At 35.4% G+C, this 21,834-nt stretch overlaps 1 protein-coding gene across 4 annotated transcripts in view; it reads right to left on the minus strand.

Moving 5' to 3' along the window:
* FGF12 (fibroblast growth factor 12) overlaps positions 1–21,834 on the minus strand; it is a 578,531-nt gene that overhangs the window by 157,074 nt on the left and 399,623 nt on the right. For all 4 annotated transcript variants that reach the window (XM_049710475.1, XM_004278759.3, XM_012536364.3 and 1 more), the window contains one exon: positions 19,602–19,705. In XM_049710475.1, the coding sequence (XP_049566432.1) occupies positions 19,602–19,705 (104 nt within the window). The remainder of the gene's footprint in view (positions 1–19,601; positions 19,706–21,834) is intronic.

The following is a 21,834-nucleotide window of genomic DNA, read 5'->3' on the forward strand; positions in this document are numbered from 1 at the left end:
ATCTATCTTACTACCAGTTTGCTCTCCTGCATAGGAAGGAGGCAACAGGAGATCTTAATTAAGGGACCTAGAGTAGTCAATTTCTCATTCAACTCCATTTGTACATAGTAATTTCTAATATTAAAAGATGTGATATATATTATCACATATACCTACTTTATGTGATATGACAATAGAATCTTTAATATGATTTAGAACAGGTCACAGTGGCCAGTATTTTCCTGGATGCAAATCACTAGGACTTACTGATATGAAATATATTTTCAGGCCAAGATTTTAAAATATCCTCTCCATTCGATGACCTCAGTATTGCACTTAGAATATCTACAATATTGCTTATTCTGTACTCAGAACTTCGGCAGATTCCACCCTGAATGCCTTGATTTTTGTATTACCACCTACTCTGACAGCCTATAAGCTCCTCTGAAAGCATAAGTTCTATATCCTTCTTTGTATTACAGGCATCTAAAGCATTTACCTCACTTTGTATATAGCACATGTTTAATGAATGTCTGTTAAATAAAGATTACACCAAAAAAAAAATAAGAAAGAAGGAAGGGTTGGAGGAATGGAGAAAGATAAACAGAGAGAGAGAAAAGGAGGGAAGGATGGAGGGAGAGGAAAAAGGAGAATGGAAAGATGGAAGAAAGAAAACAAGAAGCATATAAACACATTAAGCAGAGACTCACAGATGCTCAACTACTTTAAATAGAATCCCTGAATCATTTTGCACAAGAGTATAATACTGTGTGTCCTGTTGGCCCTCTTGTATACCATATCTTGATGCTTAGGATGGTAGGCACCACTACAAGATACCAAAATAAAAAAAGTAAATTTAACACACTTAATTCTCATACAAACTTAAAAGGCTAAATATAAAAGAAATTTTAAGCAGACAGATGATTCTTTTGTTTTTTCTTTTCCTTCTCAGAAATACAGGTTGAGATGCCCATTCTCTGACTGCCTCCCTCTCCACTTCCCAGCCAAACTCTCTATTCCCAGTTCTCACATCTTCAAAGCAGTCTTTACCCTTCCAGACACACCATAACCAATATTCTGTCTCAAATGGAAAATAAACAAAGAAGTTAACATTCTTAAATAGAAATCCTTTACTACTGCAAGCAAAGGAATATTCATTTTTCAAGTAAGGAAGGGAAATCTTAGATTGGACACTGGTATTAATGATCCCTATCACCTTTGAGTAATTTTCCATATTTATAATATAGTGATAATTACACTGGTCTGATCAACCTCTCTGGAGTTTTTATGTGGATCTCATCACACGACAAGCATGAAAGTTGCTTGAATATAAATAAAAACAATGCACACAAAAATGCACAGGCAGAAACATTTTCTGGATGAAGGTTTTTGTTTATATGGTCTCTATCATATGGAAGAAGAAAAGTAAGTTGGAAACTCCTGCACAGATTGATCCATTATAGAAGCCTTATTAACCTACTGATTCCCATAACCTCTATCAGGTTCATATAGAAATACGCCTCAACCCCCAATGGAGAAGAGTTGGAGGTTCTGACTCTCCAATGAGGGAGAAAGGGCATATTTTTCTGAGAGGCATCCTGTTGACCACCAAAGATCTGGCCAAGGAAATACCTTCTGTGTAACATAAAGTGAGACATTCTAGAAAAGGGGCTTTGGTAGATAAATGGAGGAAAAATTAGATATAGATTGAGCTATCAGAAGGCTTTGGTGATAAGTGGAACAAGTGCGAATACAAAGTAGGGATTTGTTTGGAATGTAATGTAATGGGAAGCAAAGCAAACCCTATTGAAAGAAGGCTGGGGCTGGCTCAGGGGAAAAGAATTAGCAAAGGCAAAACACACATCTAATAAGGGTCTAATGTCTCTTTAGCCAATGTCAGTAAGAGAAAACCTTTCATAGCAGGAAATTTCCTTGGAACTTACAGAAATGACTACCAAATGGAAGTAAAGCACATATAATGAGAACGCTGCCAGGAATACCATCTTGGTTCCCCTACATTACAGCTGTATTTAGCGTGGATTCAGCTTATTATGGATCTAATTCACGTCACCCATTGAAACATAATAAAGACCAATGCTGTTTCTGGGCAAGTATAAAGTCAATGAAAAAATACATTTCTGTAGGCTTTTTACGTATCAGTAAATCAGGTAAGCCATTGTTAGAGACCAGTAGAATGATCATAAAACTGTTACCTTCAGGGAGAAAAGTAATCAATGCTTGAAAGTAAATCAATATCAAAGAATTTCTTAAACAGATATTTCTAAGAGGCAAGTGAATGAATTTTAATTCCCCCAGCCCGGTATTGCTGACCAATACTTCCTGACCATGAATGGTTTCTTGCTGGTCCCAGAGAGTCAACTAGTATTCAGCAAGGGCTAAACCAGGGCAGAAACTAATAAAATATCACTTGCACAGATTATAATATCACACTTCAGGAGAGATATATAGTATAAACAAAAGAGTGAGCTCTGAATAATAAAGGGATGAAAAAAAGTTCAGTCCAAATTTCTATTTTCTAATCTGAAAAAAGGAGGAATTGAACCAAATTATTTATAGCTTTCCTTCAATTTACAAAATTAATGATTCTATTGCTCGTTACTTTATTTAATAAATAGTATTTATTAACTTCCTTGCGAAAGAAATGGAACTGGTTAATGTTCTCATGAAAACCATGATCACTTCCTATAATATTTGTGTTCACCAAATAGTTGAAAACATCACGTGAGAAAGAAATATATATATATAATAATTTTTGCAAACACTTTTAAAGCCCTTACTGGGTGTCAGTCATCATTCTAAGTAATGGAAGATAAATAAATAGATACCCAGATACGTAGATAGATATATGGATAACGACTGAGATGGAGATAAAATGGACATAGAGGTAGAAAAACTCATTTGATCATCACAACAGTCAACAGCTTTAGAACACTCACCATGTGCCAAGTGCTACTAAGCAATTAACACATTCTCTGTGACTCCACATTGCAGGACTAGAACCAAAAATGGCACAGTAAAAAGAAGATGACTGGGCTTCCCTGGTGGCGCAGTGGTTGAGAGTCCGCCGGCAGATGCAGGGGACACGGGTTCATGCCCCGGTCCGGGAGGATCCCACATGCTGCGGAGGGGCTGGGCCCGTGAGCCATGGCCGCTGAGCCTGCGCGTCCGGAGCCTGTGCTCCGCAACGGGAGAGGCCACAGCGGTGAGAGGCCGGCGTACCGCAAAAAAAAAAAAAGAAGATGATCCTAATGGTCATCTCCAGTGTACGATTCAGGTAATAAAGCCCTCACTCTTTATTTAGAGATGTTTCAGCAGTAATCAGGTTCTAATTTTTGTGACTATTAGGAAAGGAGCCACTGATTTAGTGTAGCTGACCTCTATGATCACCCTTATTAACTGAGGGCCCATAAAAATAAAGCCAGAGTGGGCACAGTGCTAGACAGCATAGATAGAACTGGTAGATTCGGAAGATCTTTCGATACTACAAAGATAATTAAAATAACAGCAACAACAACAAACAGCTGATTTTCAGGGGAAACACTTGGGATGGGCTTTAAGAGTTTTTGAGAAGTTGATCTGCAGAGTTAGGTACACTTGGACTCCAGTAAACTAGCCAAATAACTAACAGTGTTCAAAGAGTTATATTTATTGCCACACAAAATGAATCATGCGTCTTTGGGGAATGTTTTTTTGGAAACTTCATTTTCCATTTTGGACTACTGGATCAGCCTCTCAAAAGAGTTTGGGATGTGGCCAATTACTTCCCTCTGCATTTTTCACTTGAGACTTAAGGGCTATACAACTCCATTTTCCATTCTCACATAATACATCTTAGCAAGGACTCTGCCTGTGTCTCTTCATTTTGTAAATAATAAGGCATCAAAAACATAGCCTGTTTGTAAGTATGGATTTGAGAATGAGAACCAGGAAACACAGTTAAAAAGTCTTAAGAAAGGTATCCTTATTATAATAATCTACTACTCAATACTCCATATCTATGTATATTTTACATTATTATAATAATGCCAAATTACTCTTGGGATAATGAATTAGCAGATACATTAAAATTTTTCAAGAATAAAAACCACACCTTGACAATACCTATATTAAAAATCAGGCATTAGAAAGGCATACAAGTAAACTCTGAGAAAAAAAAAACCCAGAAACCAATTTGCAACCCTCCTAATCATATAGTACCTCACATATCACCCGAACACTCAAAACGAATATAATGTTAAACCAAGTTGGAGGGTAAGTGACACTGGCAGATCTAATGGCAAAACAGACAACTCAAAATATCAAAGGAAAGTTCAAGCTAAATAAGGCTTTAAAAAATACTAAACCTTGGGGACTTCCCTGGCAGTCCACTGGTTAAGACTCTGCTTTTCCACTGCAGGGGGCACAGGTTCGATCCCTGGTTGGGGAACTAAGATGCCGCATGCCAAAAATACCCCCCAAAACAAAAAACTAAACCTTCCTGTGATAAACCATAATGGAAAAGAATATGAAAAAGAATGTATATATATGTATAACAATTATTTTGCTGTACAGCAGAAATTAACACAACACTGTAAATCAACTATACTTCAATAAAATAATTTTTTTTGATTAGCGTTAGCATGGCACATATTTCTTTCCTTTTTTTTTAACATCTTTATTGGGGTATAATTGCTTTACAATGGTGTGTTAGTTTCTGCTTTGTAACAAAGTGAATCAGCTACATATATACATATATTCCCATATCTCCTCCCACTTACATCTCCTTCCCACCCTCCCTATCCCATCCCTCTAGGTGGTCACAAAGCACTGAGGTGATCTCCCTGTGCTATGTGGCTGCTTCCCACTAGCTATCGGTTTTACATTTGGTAGTGTATATATGTCCATTGTCCATGCCACTCTCTCACTTTGTCCCAGCTTACCCTTCCCCCTCCCGGTGTCCTCAAGGCCATTCTCTATGACTGCGTCTTTATTCCTGTCCTGCCCCTAGGTTCTTCAGAACCTTTTTTTTTTTTTCAGATTCCATATATATGTGTTAGCATATGGTATTCGTTTTTCTCTTTATGACTTATTTCACTCTGTATGACAGACTCTAGGTCCATCCACCTCACTCCAAATAACTCAATTTTGTTTCTTTTTAAGACTGAATAATATTCCATTGTATATATGTGCCACATCTTCTGTAACCATTCATCTGTTGATGGACACTTAGGTTGCTTCCATGTCCTGGCTATTGTAAATAGAGCTGCAATGAACATTGTGGTACATGACTCTTTTTGAATTATGGTTTTCTCAGGGTATATGCCCAGTAGTGGGATTGCTGGGTCGTATGGTAGTTCTATTTTTAGTTTTTTAAGGAACCTCCATACTGTTCTCCATAGTGGTTGTATCAATTTACATTCCCACCAACAGCGCAAGAGGGTTCCCTTTTCTCCACACCCTCTCCAACATTGATTGTTTGTAGATTTTTTGATGATGGCCATTCTGATTGGTGTGAGGTGATACCTCGTTGTAGTTTTAATTTGCATTTCTCTAATGATTAGTGATGTTGAGCACCCTTTCATGTGTTTGTTGGCAATCTGTGTATCTTCTTTGAAGAAATGTCTATTTAGGTCTTCTGCCCATTTTTGGATTGGGTTGTTTGTGTTTTGGATATTGAGTTGCATGAGCTGCTTGCATATTCCAAGATGCAATTTTAAGGTACAAAATATTCAAGATTTCCTCACGAAACATTTTTAAATTGAGCCAAAGAGGGAAAATATATATATATTCTGTGATTTAAACATATACCTCCAAAAGTATCACCACATGAACAGGCAGGTATAAATTTTTAGAGCCCTGACAGTAATAATTTAAAGGTCCAAGCTCAGTAAGTAAATTAAAATGTCACAGCAAATATTAATCTTATTATAAAAACTCTTCTCTCATAGCTAGTATTTTGTGGTCAAAATCAATGGTGTTTACAGTTGTAGGACACATCTTCACAATGAAAACAAATTCTACTCTGCTCGTACTCCTTTTTCCACTTTTTGCACCAGAGTATTAAACTTCTGTCACGCCCCTCCAGTTGTGAGGAAATTCACAACTTTGTGTTACTTTAAACAAACAAAAAATACAATTCAATTAATGTGTATGGAATCCATTAGGGGAAAATGATCTTATTTACTTTTTAATCTCCATTAAATCATGATTAAATTGATATTTTAAATAGAATTAACTTTTTAATAACAGCACTATTGATATATAATTCACATACCATACAGTTTACCCATTCAAAGTGTATAATTCAATGGTTTTTAGTATATTGACAGAGCTGTACAACCATCACCACAATCAACTGTAGTTTTTTCATTACCCCAAAAAGCAAACTCCCACCCTTTAGTAGCAGTCTGTTCCCATTTATCACAGCAGAATCATTAATCAACTTCCTGTCTCTATAGAGTTGTCTATTCTGGACATTTCATATAAATGCAATTATACCATATGTTGTCTTTTGTGACTGGTTTCTTTCATTTAACATAGTGTTGCCACGATTCATACATGTTGTAGCATGCCTCAGCACTCTCTTTTATTGCTAAATAATATTATATTGAATAAATGTGCCACACCTTATCCATTCGTTAGTTGATGGACATTTGGGTTATTTCCACTTTTGGCTATTTTAAATAATGCTGCTATGAATATTAATATAGAAAAGTTTTTGTGTGGACCTACGTTTTCATTTCTCTTGGGTATATACCTAGTAGTGAAATTGCTGGGTCATATGGTAACTCTATCTTTAACCTTTTGCAGAACTGGTAGACTATTTTCCAAAGTGGCTATGGCATTTTAGATTCCCGTTAGCAGTATATAAGGGTTCCAACTTCTCCATATCCTCACCTGTACTTGTTATTATCTTTTTTAATAAAGTCATCTTAGTGGGTGTGAAGTGGTGAGTCCTTGTGGTTTTTGATTTGCATTTCCTTGATGGCTAATGGTGTTGAACATATTTTCATGTGGCTCTTAACTATTTGTATATCTTCTTTGGAAATATGTCTATTCAAATCCTTTGTACACTTTTGTCTTTTTATTTTTAGTTCTATGAGTTATTTGTATATTCTAGATACACATTCCTTACCAGATAAATGACTTGCTAACTTTTCTCCCCTTCTCTGGGTTCTTTTTCACTTTCTTGATTGTGTTCTTGGAAGTACAAATGTTTTAATTAAGATGAAATTTTTTTGTGTGTTGCTTGTGCTTTTGGTTTCATAACTCTAAAACTACTGTTTAACCTAAGGTCATGAAGATTTAGCCTTATGCTTTCTTCTAAGTGTTTTATAGTTTTAGCTCTTACACTTAAGTTTATGATCCATTTTAAGTTACTTTTTGTATGTGATGTGGACTTTTTAAAACATAAATATTTTTGGCAACATGCTACTAATCAGATTTCAAGGTTTTAAGATAATGCCAATAAAGTCTTTTCATTGAAATTACTGAGAAAGTTCCTGGAAATCCCTTAGGAATATTAATAATAAAGAAAGAATTCAATAAACAGCATACAAATTTTTAAAAAACATACAACTTATTCCTGGATTCAATGTAAAAAGAGTCAAAATACAAGGATAGCACAAATAACAGAAAGAAATTCATGATGAGAATTAATGTAAATTTAAAAATTAAAAAAATATGCCAAGACATAAATGTATTATGTTTCTATAACCCTGCTTCCTTCCTTTATAACTCTTAACAATTTCATTCTTTTATTATGGTATGAAAGTGCAGTGTTTGTTCTTTTCCTCTCTCATGCCTGGAGCACCCAAAATGGTACTCAGCACACAATATGTAAAAATATTTTAAATCAAATAGACGAGCAAATTAAAATGAACAGATATTAGAATTAGCACTTCAGGTGCAAGAATTATGATAGAATGTGTGAGAAACAATAAGATTTATAAACATTTTACTCCTATGAAGGTTTTGCACTTATTTCTGCCTCTGCTAGTACACTTCCTCTGGTTTGGTCTTTCGTTTCATCCTTTAGGTTTTAGCATGAATATCATCTCCTTAAAGAAAGTTTCATGGCAATCCTATCTAAATTAGTTTTCTCTATTATTCTCTATTACTGAAATATATTTTTTCTTTTATAAAAACCAATCCTATATAGTAAATTTCCATATTTATTTATGTGTCGTCTTGTTCTCCCACTACAGTGGAAGTGTTTTTCATTTCATTTTCAGTGCCTAAGACAATGTGTGCCACACTATCTACACTAAATAAATAGGTAAATTATTGGTTAAATGGGAGCATGGAAAAGTTGCTGGAGTTTCAGGAATATCTGTATTGAAACCACAGGCAAGCATACCCTTACAAGTCAATATGCTATATCCCACTCCATAGTGACTTTCAGTTCCCTCACAACTTCTCACAGCTCCCTACAGAGAGAACTTTTACCCATCCAGTGAAATAGAAGAATGGAAGTTGAAGTAGCAGTGCTTATTCATCTATGCCCTAGCTATAGAGAGAAATTTCAGAGGAAATATCCAGCGATCCATCATGAAAAGTCAACAAGCAGAAAGCTTCTGTCACCAAATCCCAGGGAAATTCTAATCTATTTGGACCTGAATAAAATTACAGGTAAGATCTCTTCCCGTAGTCTCTAGAGTTCAATATTTAGCTTCCTAGTAGAGATTCATAAATTTTTCAACCAATATTTATAGTAATTCAAAAGATTTTACATTACCTAATGAAGAAACTACACATGCATATCTATTCTTCAATCTGTTCAGTTGCTCTCTGTCTCTTTGACTCTCTTGTGCTAAAGTTTTACATTATCTACATTTATATTCTCAGCCTGGAGAAGTGGGGCAGTTGCCAAGTGTCTACCCAATATCCATTTTCCCCATCATATGAACAGAACCCTGGTTTTGATGAATATGGCAATATATGTAGCTCAAATTAAAAAAAAAAAAATTGAGACATTTCCCCACACTCCATACACCTAGGGGTGACCATGTGACACAGTTCTATGGTCATCACTGGACATCACTACGGACATTGCTGAAACTTCTGGGAAAGTGTTCTTTCCTGATAAAGGCACCATCTCTTTCTCTGTGCCCCTTTTTTACTTCCCAGAATGTATACATGTTAGCTGGGGAGGCAGGAAGCCATCTTGTACCACGAGGAAAAGGCCAAATAAATGTAAAAACCTTGGCCTTTTAGCCAAGGGTTGTTTAGCCAGTCAATGAACCAATACCAGTAACTATCTATCTCCAGACTTCTGGTTATGTGAGAAAACGTAAACCTTTGATCCCTTTAAATCATTGTTATGGGTGTCTTTTTACTCACAGCCAAACTCAATCACTGGGTGATACAGGAAAGTGAACTTAAGAAATTTATCATTAAGATTTGGTCTTGGGGAGTAAATCAGAACAGGTAATTTTCAAATTATTCAGTAAGATTTTGTGCATATATTGACACCTCAGATCACCCACTGAGTCATATGTAGAATCATGTGTAACATGACTGTATAATTATTGCCCAAACCCTAATCCAGGACACTTCTGAGGGTCAAACAGGTAGTGTCAATAATTACACTAAGACATCAGGCATAAACTGGAACTCTTCTGGATGAACCATGACATATAGGTACCCCATGGGAGACTGACGTTTTCAGTGGACTCAAAATAAATGTCTTTCTTTCCATTTGGAGATAGCTGAAATATATGTCACTTTTGACATATACATTTCTATGTAGCTAAACCATTTCCCCAATTTAACTACTAGATTTTAAAATTCTGTGGTGCAGAAACAAACTTTAGGTACACCATAAATGCAGGAGGCTGTCGGCTTGAAATCTCCTCAAAATGCAGCACTTTGCAATCTGTCCTTCCCTGACAATTGTTCTAACTTGGCCACCTATCACAATGTTTTGTTTTGTTTTTTCATATTCTTTTCCTCAGTGCTATCTATTCAAAGCGTGAACTTATCTGCAGACTTGGTCATAAAAATGAATTGCTTCTGTTTCTCTGTTTCACTCCATCTCTATTTCATTCAAATCTCACCTGAAAACCTACTGATTTTCCCTCTGCATTTAGCACTCATAATTTCTTCTCTTTTCCCCTCCCTGAAGTCTATGAAAGTCATGGCTTACACACTTATTTTATGCAATATATTTCCCTCCAAGGGAGTTATATAAAGAGATATTTTGAAGAAGTCCCCAAAAGTTGAAAAACTGGCTCATGCTGGGAGGGCAAGAAGAAAGAAAAGTTGATTCTTATCTTTCGATGATTTGTTTGTTACAAACCCAAGAAACATTTACATATGAAAATGACTAATTCTTATGTTGGTTTTGGAGGGGAACAGGCAAGGGAAGGTAGAACGAATCAGAACAGATAATCTCTTTTGGGAATCAGGCTGGCCCAGAGGGCAATAGTAAAGTCATAACTCTTCAGAAGGAGGCCACTGGGAAATTATTCACCAGAAAAGACATAGAGAACACGGAACAAATGGAGCTTTAGCTTTCTCGGAAAGTCTTAACACTCTGAAAATTGGTTCACTTTATCAGTTAAGCAGGTTAAAAACAAATACAGCCCAAACTGGTTCATACAGAAGGGTAATTATGGGCTCCTAAGACTGAAAATTCAGAGGTAGGGCTGGCTTCACGTATGTCTTCATGTACAATGTCAAAGGATGTGAACAAGAACTGATTTCTCCATCTTTCCACCTAGAGACTTTCTGTCCTCTGAGTGTTGGAATCATTCTAAGATATGATTTCTCCTTGTGTTTTTAAGATGGCTGTAGTCCTTGATCCTCTCAGCTCTAAATTCAGTTTTAAAAAAAAAAAAGGCAACTCTCCTTCAACAGATAAAGTCAAGTCTTGGGCCTGAAACTAATTGGCTCTAGTTAAATGGGAGATGCTCTGCAACCAACCTCCCATGGCCAGGATGGCTAAAGATAGTGGGTTAGGCAAACCAGGAATCACCACTGAAAATTCGGGTAGAATTATCCTATGTGAACTTCATGAACTGATGGTAAGAAACTGATTTAGGATACATTGAGCATCTTATTTAATGTATCTACTACTATTACTAATACTACTACTATACTATTTTACTATTACTACTACTACTACTACATATGGCTGACATTGAGCATTGACTATGTACTAGGCACAGTACTAGGGTTTTACATGCATTGTCTCATTTAATTCTTGCTATAATCCTATAAAGCTGGTATTTTCATAATTATCTCCAATTTATATATAAGGAAACTGAGTCTAGAAGGTTAACAAATTTCCCCAATGACACAAGGAAGTAAGTTACAGAGCTGTGATTCAAACCCAGTTTTATTTCTAAAGCTTTCATTCTTAAATACTGCTTAATACTGCCTGATTCACTAATGACCTAAGAAATACAATTGAGAAATTTTGGATATATGACTACATGTTGGCCTAATGTGCCTCATGGCAAGGTAGAAATAAAAAATATAAAATGTAGTATCATTTTCAAATGATTCAACCAAAGGTCCTCATTAGTGCTGCTCTTAGAGCTTAATCCTATTTTTACTTTTCAATGAAAAATGCTACTGGAAACACATATGCTAATTCTTTTTTCAGTATATTTTATTTTATTTATTTTTTATATAGCAGGTTCTTATTAATTTTTACAATTAAGGCTAGCCCAGGAGCTAAAGTATTAATGTTTTCCAGAAGTTATAATTTCTTGGAATAAAACCAACACCACTTACTACTGAAAACATAAGGTAAAAATGGATGCTTACCATCATTTAGTCCTTACTGAACGTATAACTAATGACCTGTTGATTCTTTCTAAAGAAAGGCAACCTAATTTCAACAACAGCAACAAAAATTCACTTCACATATTTGCAAGCAACAGAGCCAGATTCTTGGGCTAACAGGATTCCACATATATATTTTCTAGTTGATTAAAAACAACCCAGTTCAGCTAATAAATATATATACATGAGGGCAAAAAAAAAAAAAAGTAGGCAAAATAAGCAATTATTTTCTAGGTGCTATAGCCAAAAATCAACCTAAGATGAAAAAGAAATGTTATAAAATTCAAGAAAACCACAATTATATGGAAGGAAAAATTATGCAAATGACCCTAACTGAATATTTAACAATCTACTTGCTGAACAAGCCTCTAATTTGGCTTTTGACTTCCCTCTATTCAGGCACCAGTAACTTCAAAACTCTGTGATTCATCTGGCATTAATGGCTAAGGTGTTTCTCTCTTCCTCCCTCCCTCCCTCTTGCTCTCCTTCAATATTAGAGACTTTTCAGAGATACCATTACCCAAGAAATATTTCTGCATATGCCTCAAATTTTGGAACATTCCATGAGGAAGTCAGTTGATGGAGAAACTCAAATTCCAGAGTGGGTAACTATTTTGTACCTCTATTCTAGATACGTGTGTTTTAAAAAACTGCCATTTCTTTTCATTATGGAACAGAACTCTTCCAGTGAGAAATGAATTGTAATGACCAAGCGGCTTCCCAAGAAGATATCCTTGCCAATTTTTGCTTTTTTTTCTTTTATAAGCAATATTTAGTACAGAAAGGAAAACACGACATCAGCTCTTAAAATTACAATACAACATTAGCTTCACCACAGAGAAGTATGCACAATAAGATTCCTTTAGCAAATATTCCATGTTTCCATAGAATAGTCATAGCCTATTCAAAGTTGAGTCAGTTAACAGAACTGGAAAGTGTATAAAGTTACAATCAGGAAAATTATTACAACAACCATTAAGACCAGATGGCCAATGAATTATTGTCAAAATTAAACTGCATGAAATGCATCCATCAACTGATCAACAAAATTTTAACAGCTATCTTTACACAGGAATTGCAGTTTTCAGTGTTATGGTATATATTAACCTACATTAGATATGATTACTAACTTTAAGGAACTTGCATCTAATTATATAGATAGGGCATGAAAACAAATAATTCCAACAAAAGAAAGAAAGGAAATATACAGATAAATGTCCTACCAAAGTGCAAAATGTGGAAGTTATTTTTGGCTGCAGAAAATGAGAAAATTTGTATTTCATCCTCAGTGATGAGAAATTTTGGACATCTATGATAGTGGGGAAGAAAAGAAATTAGAGGAGAAAATAAAAAATATCCTATTGTCATTTTGTGGGTATAAAGCAGTCTTCTTCCAATAACTTTCAATATTGGCCTTCTCTTTTCTTCTTCCTCAGAGACCCTTTCTATGTTTCTCAATAACTCTTTTTTTTTTTTTTTTTTTTTTGCGGTATGCGGGCCTCTCACTGTGGTGGCCTCTCCTGTTGCGGAGCACAGGCTCCGGACGCGCAGGCTCAGCGGCCATGGCTCACGGGCCCAGCCGCTCCGCAACATGTGGGATCTTCCCGGACCAGGGCACGCACCCGTGTCCCCTGCATCAGCAGGCAGACTCTCAACCACTGCGCCACCAGGGAAGCCCTCTTAATAACTCTTGACTCAGTTTTTCAATATAAAGTCAGTATATTATTGCAATCTCGACATTGTCTGCTCTCACTGAAGCATCAGATTTAGTCATGGAATTCTAAAGGCATGTCAAAGAATTATGCTTTTGATATTATGTTGTAACAGTATGGAGTGACACATCCTTAACTGCAGCAGCAAATAGGATAAGAAATGTTGACTTTACAAGTGAACATTGAAATAGATAAACAACAGGACCTACTGTATAGCACAGGGAACTATATTCAATATCTTATAATAGCCTATAAGAATCTGAAAAGAATATATATACATATATATATATTTATGTATAATGGAATCACTTTGCTGTACACCTGAAACTAATACAACATTGTAAGTCAACAATACATCAATCAAAAAACTTTTTTTTAATGAAGATTGAACTGGAATTTCCTTTTCTTGACCTACCTCATCTATACTGGTGTTTGCTTATATCATACACAAAATTTAATTCAAAAGGGATTAAAACCTGAAATGTAAGACCTAAAACCATAAAAGCCCTAGAAGAAAATAAAGTTTCATGACATTGAATTTGGCAATGTAAGGTGTAAATGACATAACCAGGATCAAAGCAAGTTAATCATCCCTATAGAATGGAAATACAAAGCACTGAGCAAGTGGCAGCTGCAGGCCTACTGGGCTTCATGTCCTGAAGGGGGTGGTGTGACCCCAAGTTCCACTCTGGTCAGGTCAATGGGAATAAAAGCCCTCTGTGTAAAATAAAGGACCAGAGCCAGGCTACCTGCTCACACGAGAGACTGGTATAATTTTCCTGCTCCAACTCTTAAAAGGCTGAAATAAAAAATGCTGCTACTTGCTCATCATCACTAATCATCAGAGAAATGCAAATCAACACCACAATGAGATCAAATTCACCTCTCACCTATCAGAATAGCTATCATCAAAAAGTCAATAAATAACAAATGTTGCTGAGGATGTGGTGAAAAGGGAACACTCATGCACTGCTGGTGGGACTGTAAATTGGTACAGCCACTATAAAAAAAACAGTATGGAGGTTCCTTAAAAAATGAAAGATAGAACATGTGATCCAGCAATTTCACTTCTTGGTATTTACCTAAAGGAAACAAAAACACTGATTCAAAAAGATATATGCACTCCAATGTTCACTGAAGCATTATTTATAATAACCAAGATATGGAAACAACCTAAGTGTCCATCAACAGATGAACGTATAAAAAAGATGTGGTATATATATACAATGGAACATTTAAAAGAAAAAGAAATCCTTCAATTTCCAACAACATAGTTGGGCCTAGACAGTATTACACTAAGTGAAATAAGTCCGACAGAGAAAGACAAATACTATTGGGTTGACCCAAAAGTTCATCTGGGTTTTTCCATAAGATGTTATGGAAAAACCGAATGAACTTTTGGGCCAACCCAATATATGATCTCACTTATTTGTGGAATATAAAAAACAAAACAATCAAAACAAAATGAAAACCGATTCATAGATACAGAGAACAAACCGGTGGTTGCCAGATGGGAGGGGGGGTGTAGGGTTGGGCAAAGTAGGTGAAGGGGATTAAGAGGTACAAACTTTTAATTATAAAATAATAAGACACAGAGATGTAATATGTAGCATAAGGACTATGATCAATAATATTGTAATAACTGTATGGAGACAAATTGTTACTAGACTTACCATGGTGATTATTCCTAATGTATGTGAATTTCAAATCACCATGTAGATTGCATGAAACTAATATAATATTGTATATCAACTGTATTTTTTAAAATGCTGCTAGTATTTTAAGCAAGATGCAATGATAGACATAGACTCACAATGAGAGAAACAAGACCAAGCCATACCCTTGCCCAGGCCCCCTTTCCTAACCCCAGTTTTACCCTAGGATGCAGCCATGAAATGACTCTTAAAATCTTATTCTAAACTAGGACCACTGGAGGTTGGATAGCAGCAACCAAAAATTTGCTAGAAATTGAGGGCAGACTTCAAAAGAAGAAGATCATGAAGAAAGAAAGAGAGAAATGGGCCTACAGACCAAAATTCCAAACACATGCAGAACAAATTCTAAAGTCTAATATAATCTCAGTCTAATTCTAAAAATGACAGCCAACAAAATCAACGATTGAAACATGAATTCATTACAAAAGAAACTAACTTTATGGAAAAGTATAACAAGTATTATAAGAAAGCTCAGAGAGATAAATGAGTTAATAACTTTCTGTAAAAAGAGCCAGATAGTAAAAACAGGAAGAAATCAATCAAGATCAGGTAGATATGGAATGGAAACCATTAAACATCCAAAAATTTAAAGCATAGTGACTGAAATCACAAAACAGATGGCATCATTTCTAGAGCAGATAAATTTGCAAGTTTCTAGTGAAAGTGATTTAAATATTATCAGCACAAGAGACTGGCAAGTATAACAGAGAAATAAAATGTAAATGGGAAGAGTTAAAACTTTCCAGAATTAGAGAAGTCTGATTCTTTGGATTGAAAGTGCATTCTGAATTTCTAACAAGATAACTTAATTAGATTTACAACTAGACATTATAGTGAATTTGCAGAACATAAAGTATAAAGAGAAAAAGTCCTTAAAATTTTCCATATAGATAACCTACAAAGGAGAGAATATTAAACTGACAGCAAACTTCTCACAGTCAACAGCACATGCCAGAAACCAATAGAATATAATTGTCAAAGTGCTGGGGGAAATATAGGTCTACTAAGAACTGTATAACTATCTAAACTGTAATTCAAGAGTGAAAGTGAAAGGAAGGCATTTTCATGGATACCAGAATGAAGGAAATTCACCACCTACAGATGCACACACTGAAAACAGTGGAAGATTTTGTTTAGAAGAAAAGTAAACTCAGAGGGACCGAATTTGATAAACACAAAAACAAAACCTGTGTGCACAGAAATTATTTTAAAGATTGATAAATGTAACTTTTAGTATAGAATAATAACTAATTGTGCATATTAATTTTAAAGTGTAAATAATCCAATTGGTGAGAAGGGTGGTGGTGTTTACTAAGCAAGAAAACATATAAGGTCTATCAGCTGTTTGGAAGAAGGACAGAAATAAATAATATGTTTTATTATTTAGCAAATTATATACATATGTATGTCTGTTAAAAAAGTCTAAATCATTAAAACACTAGAATTATAACCTACATTTATGAACTAGCAGAAGAATAAAGATAGAATAGGAAAATGTTTCAGTAATGTGAGAAAATAAAGAAGAAGAAAATAGAAGCAAAATAAAAAGCAAACTACAAGGGTAAAAACAAATCTAGATGCATCAACAATCTCATTAAATGCTTATGGATTAAACTCACCTATTAAAATATTTTCAGAATGGATCCGGAAACTTTAGCTCTATGCTACCTAACAGTCACTCGGGCTTTACTACTGTCTCTTTTGTCTCCTGGTAAAGGGGGTGCGGGTGAGGGGGAATCAGAAGTAACTGGGGAATTAATTCCTAGCCTAAATATGAATACAGACAAGGTGAATGCCACTAGATAAATGATACCATTTGAGAATTTCTCTTGGATTCTATGTTAGCTTCTTTAGGACCTCTAGGGTTTTGCCTTCAGACACACACCACCAGTCCCCCTGCGCCCGCCATAATTCCAGGTATGGGCCTTATTGGTGTGCTCAGCTACACTGTTTAACATCAAGTAGGAAACTGCTTTTCAAATAACTTCAAGCCTTAACATATACCAAAAGCACATCACAAAAGCCTGTAACATCCTGTTTTTAACTCCCCACAAGGTTCCTGGCCACACTGGTGCTCTCTTGCTGAGACATGCCACACAGACAAGCAGCAAAACCAGTGTGATGAAGCCTTGATACCCAATTCTCTTTCAGGTCTGTCTCTCCCGATATTGGCCCCCTTTAGTCCTATAACAAAATCTTCAGGCCTATGCCCCTGCTTAAAATTAAAAACCAGAATTTCATACTGTTAGTCCTATCCAGAAAGAGAGTCATTTTGAAAGTAGGGAGTCTGATGCTCAATGTCAGTGAGGCCCAGCTTATAATTAAGAAGAATTGTTCCAGTAGCCTCCTCACAGTACCATACAGGGAAAAGGGTTGCAATTCTTGGTATGAGGCAAATTTGATTTAAGTGAAGAGGAAAGCTGAAAACAGGTAACTCAACAGGTCATTATTGGTTTTACTAAGGTGTTAGATCCTTTACAAAAAAGTACCTACAGTAAAATTCTCTAGTCAAGAATTTCTTAAAACCTCTCCTATGGGCTCCCTGTATCTTAAGCCTAGTTCTGAGCAAGAAAAAAAGAAAAAATGTATCTCTAAAAATGCTGCCACATATGAAGTTCAGTTATGTCATGCTGAATACCCAGGCTCCTCTCCCAGGAACTTTGGGATTGCACCCAACAACGGGGACCCCTCCCTGCCTGCACCTCCTTAACACACACACACACACACACACACACACACACACACACACACTCACACACACAAAACACACACGGGCTCCTATACAGCTGTCACCTGCTACAATACTGTTGTCAGATAATCTGTGTTTTCCTTCTTCCCAGACCTTTGGAAATGAACTCTGGTTCAGAAATCTGAACTCTGTTTTTGTAGAATTACAACCAGAATTATTACCTTTTAAATAAATATAAAAATGAATAACAACCTTCTAAATATAAATATAGTCTACCTTTAGTCTACCTTCCTAAATCAATACTATCCTAAGATCACCTAAATATTTTAGTTTGTATTGCATTCAAAACTTTTTTTAAAGAAGTTTAACCAACTGGAATTATTCAAAACAATAACTGTCCTTTTCTTATTTTAATTCTCACATTAAAAATATAGATTCACAATAACTGGACATTAAGAAATGTTAGAATTATGACACATTAAAAATGAAAGCCCATTGTTTTGACCATTTGACCAAAATGTATCTATCTTTAAGTATTATTTTGAGTAGACCATTGAAAAAATGTGTATGTACACATCTGATATATAAATGCATATTCAGATGTGAATATGTTCAAGAGTAAAATGGCATCTTTAAGAATTCTAATATGAATGACAGCTGTACTACTAGTAAGCAAGCATAGGGTACCAGAGATTCATTTAATTGATTGTGGAAAAAGTTTAATAAAAGCTATTCAATAATTAATTGAGAATCTAGTGGGCATAAGTGAACTTCCTGAATAACCTTGTCTTATTTAGTGAGATCAAAGAAAGCAAGGGTGAAATCTGTAACCATGATTTTCAAGAATATTTCATCATGAACTACAAATAGGCAATTCCCTTAGAACAGAGCAGGAATTATATACATACAGAAGATTCAGTACAGCTGCATTCTCTCAATGCATAAATTATTATCTTGAGAGTGGGACCATTAACTACTTTAAAATATGTCAGGGCTCATAATGTAGCCACTGATGCCACCTAATTTTGTTAGTTTTAGATTCAAAAGAGATGTTAGACAACATGAGATCCAACACCCTCATTTTAAAAGTTTGGAAATTAAGTCAAAGAGAGGAGGCCACTTTCCCACAGGAATATTGTAGTTGAAATGCAAATAAAACTCAAATATCCCAGCCCCTAATCCAAAGCTCATTCCATCAATTCACATGTCTTTAAAGTGACCAGTTATCCCAGGAATCTGACAAATTAGGTACTACACAGTTCTATTAAATACAAACAAAAACACAGTCTATTCTGAAAGGTTTTTTTCTCCACAACAAGCCAGAGAAGACTCCCAGACAAATTCAAGAATTTAGCTTCCTAAACCATCCTCTGTGCTTGAAGGAGAGGTAACAGGAGAAAGGAAAAAATGTTTTACCTCTTGAATTAAACAGAAAGGTAAAATTCAAAAGATTATCCTCTAGAAGTGAGACAGAAAAAGAGAATTTGTATCACATGGAGAGTTACTAGCTCCTTCTCAACAGAGCGTGATCTTTAACATTGTAAATTATAAAATCTTCATAATAATCCTGATATACTGGGTCAGAAAATATACATTGACTTCAACTTGTAATTTTCTTCCCTAAAATAACGGTTACTTCATTACTCTCCATGCCAGTTTATGTGCGCGCACACACACACACATACACACACGCACACACAACAAGGTACTTACTGAGCTGTAGAGATAGCCTTCACCATTCATGGCCACATAGAGGCTGGCCTTCACCCCTTGGATGGCCACCACACGCAGGCCCACAGGGATTAGATTGAAAAGGGCTAGAGGGGAAAAAAGGAAGAGAGAGGAAAGGATCAGTGAACTTTTGAATAAATCATCTTGCTTCTTAAAATGATTTTTTTTGAAGATTAAAACCTATGAATTGAAATTAGGAGAGAGAGAGGAGTTCTAAGAGTGAGGGGAACTGGCTTCTTGTCTCTGCACCATGACGAATTACTATGTGACTTCAGGTAAATCACATAAACTCATCTGCAATAAAGGGATTAGATTAGAAGGACTCCAAGGGCCCCACATGGATCTGAGAGTTCAGGATCTCTGCTCTGTGAAATGAACATATACTCAAACAGTATAAGATGATTTTTTCTAACAAACAAATAATTTGAACCAAAAAATTCTCAACAGAAGAAAACATATTTGGAATCATAAGTAATAATAAAATATGTTCTTCATAACATATGCCAGAGCTTCTTTTCCTTGTGGTCCTGAACACTGTCTTAAACACACAAGATGAACACAAAAACACTGGCTCATCCTTCACTATGCTAGTGGCAGGAGAACATTTCTCTTCATATTTCATGTACCATATTTCATTTTTACATGTAAATATAGATAGATAAATAGAGGTATCAATGGTTGCTAGATAGCTTAAGCTCTAACAGACAGATTTTATATCTTGGGAAATATATATATATATATATATGCATAATTATGCACAAACCATTAAAAATCAACTTCATAAATTTAATTCAATATCCTAAGATAAAATGAAAACATGCTTGTAGTCTTTAAATATTTGGGTTGTCCATTACTGAAAATATTCAACAGTCTACTTGTCTACTTGGAGAAAGTACTCAAACACCAGAAAGAAGATAAATAAGAAGATAATCCATTTTTCTGTCAAAAATGTATTTCTATGAATTATATATTCCTATATAGCACTATTTTAGTTAACATTAATATTACAAAATGAGCATAAGCATAAAACATTGTCCCCATCCCGAAAGAATTTATATTACATAAAGGAGGAAAGCAATCATATAACTAGGCTGTATAGATGGCAACGTGAATATGAACTAAACATTTATGACTGCGTGCATAAGAGAATAGCCTTGCAGTTCACTTTAACATCCTGACTTAGTTAGAAGTTCTTATCTATCTTTTCTACTGATAAAATTCCCATCGTTTTGGTCATCTTCTCAGTTTTGAATATAAGATATATATATATAAATTAACCCAGGGATTACCATTAATCAGGAATGCTATTTTTCTGGGCTTCTCTCAACGTGGGATAGTAAGCTAAACACACCCACACAGTATTTGGCTTTTAGTCACATGTTCAACTGGTAGTTGTAAAGGATCAAGCCTAAGACCACAAGTTTAGTACAGCAGGATTCAATTCCTAGATATTTGACACCAGACCCGTCTCTTTGCCTCTTTGAACCTTTTCCCTCATCTGTCATGAAAGTTGAGACTAGATCTTAGCAGACACTTAAGAATTAATAGCTGCCTTAAGTTGAATCTGTACTAGTTTTTGTTCCTCCAATATTCTTACCACTGTCAGAGAGAGCTAAGACATATGGAATAATCTGATACAGTGTATAATGTATATCTATAATTAAATGTAATATATGCATTCTATATATAGTCTCTATGTTACAGAAGTTCAAGGAAATGGAAGAACTGTGTTCTGAAGTGTTCAAGAAATGTCTCACACAGAAGATGAGACCCAAGTTGACACTTAAAGAAGGGACAGAAGTTGAGTAGGCGAAGATCATAAACATTATAGTAGGGCAGGAAGTAAGTGGTTCTTCAGGGTAGTGTATGTATATAGGAATGGACTGCCAGATTGAAGGATTTGATTCATGTTGGGGAGGAATGGGAAAGAACACCATGTAGACAAAGTAGGGATAAATAACTGAGAGTTTGTCACTCCAGTCTTACAGATCTAGACTTTACCAAATGGGCAACAAGAAGTGTGGCATATGTAAAGATTAAAGCAGCAACACAGATTACAAAAAAGTGGGAGAGATTTGTAGACAAAGTGGTTTCTAAACTCACCACTGAGAAACTACATGCCTTTGAGCCACTCATTTAACCTCTCTGCTTTAGTTTTCCTGTCTGTAGAATGGGCATAATAATCCTTACTGCACAGAGTTGACAGAAGAATCAA

This window comes from Orcinus orca, chromosome 5 (assembly GCF_937001465.1).
Source record: "Orcinus orca chromosome 5, mOrcOrc1.1, whole genome shotgun sequence".
Taxonomy (NCBI): Eukaryota; Metazoa; Chordata; class Mammalia; order Artiodactyla; family Delphinidae; genus Orcinus; species Orcinus orca.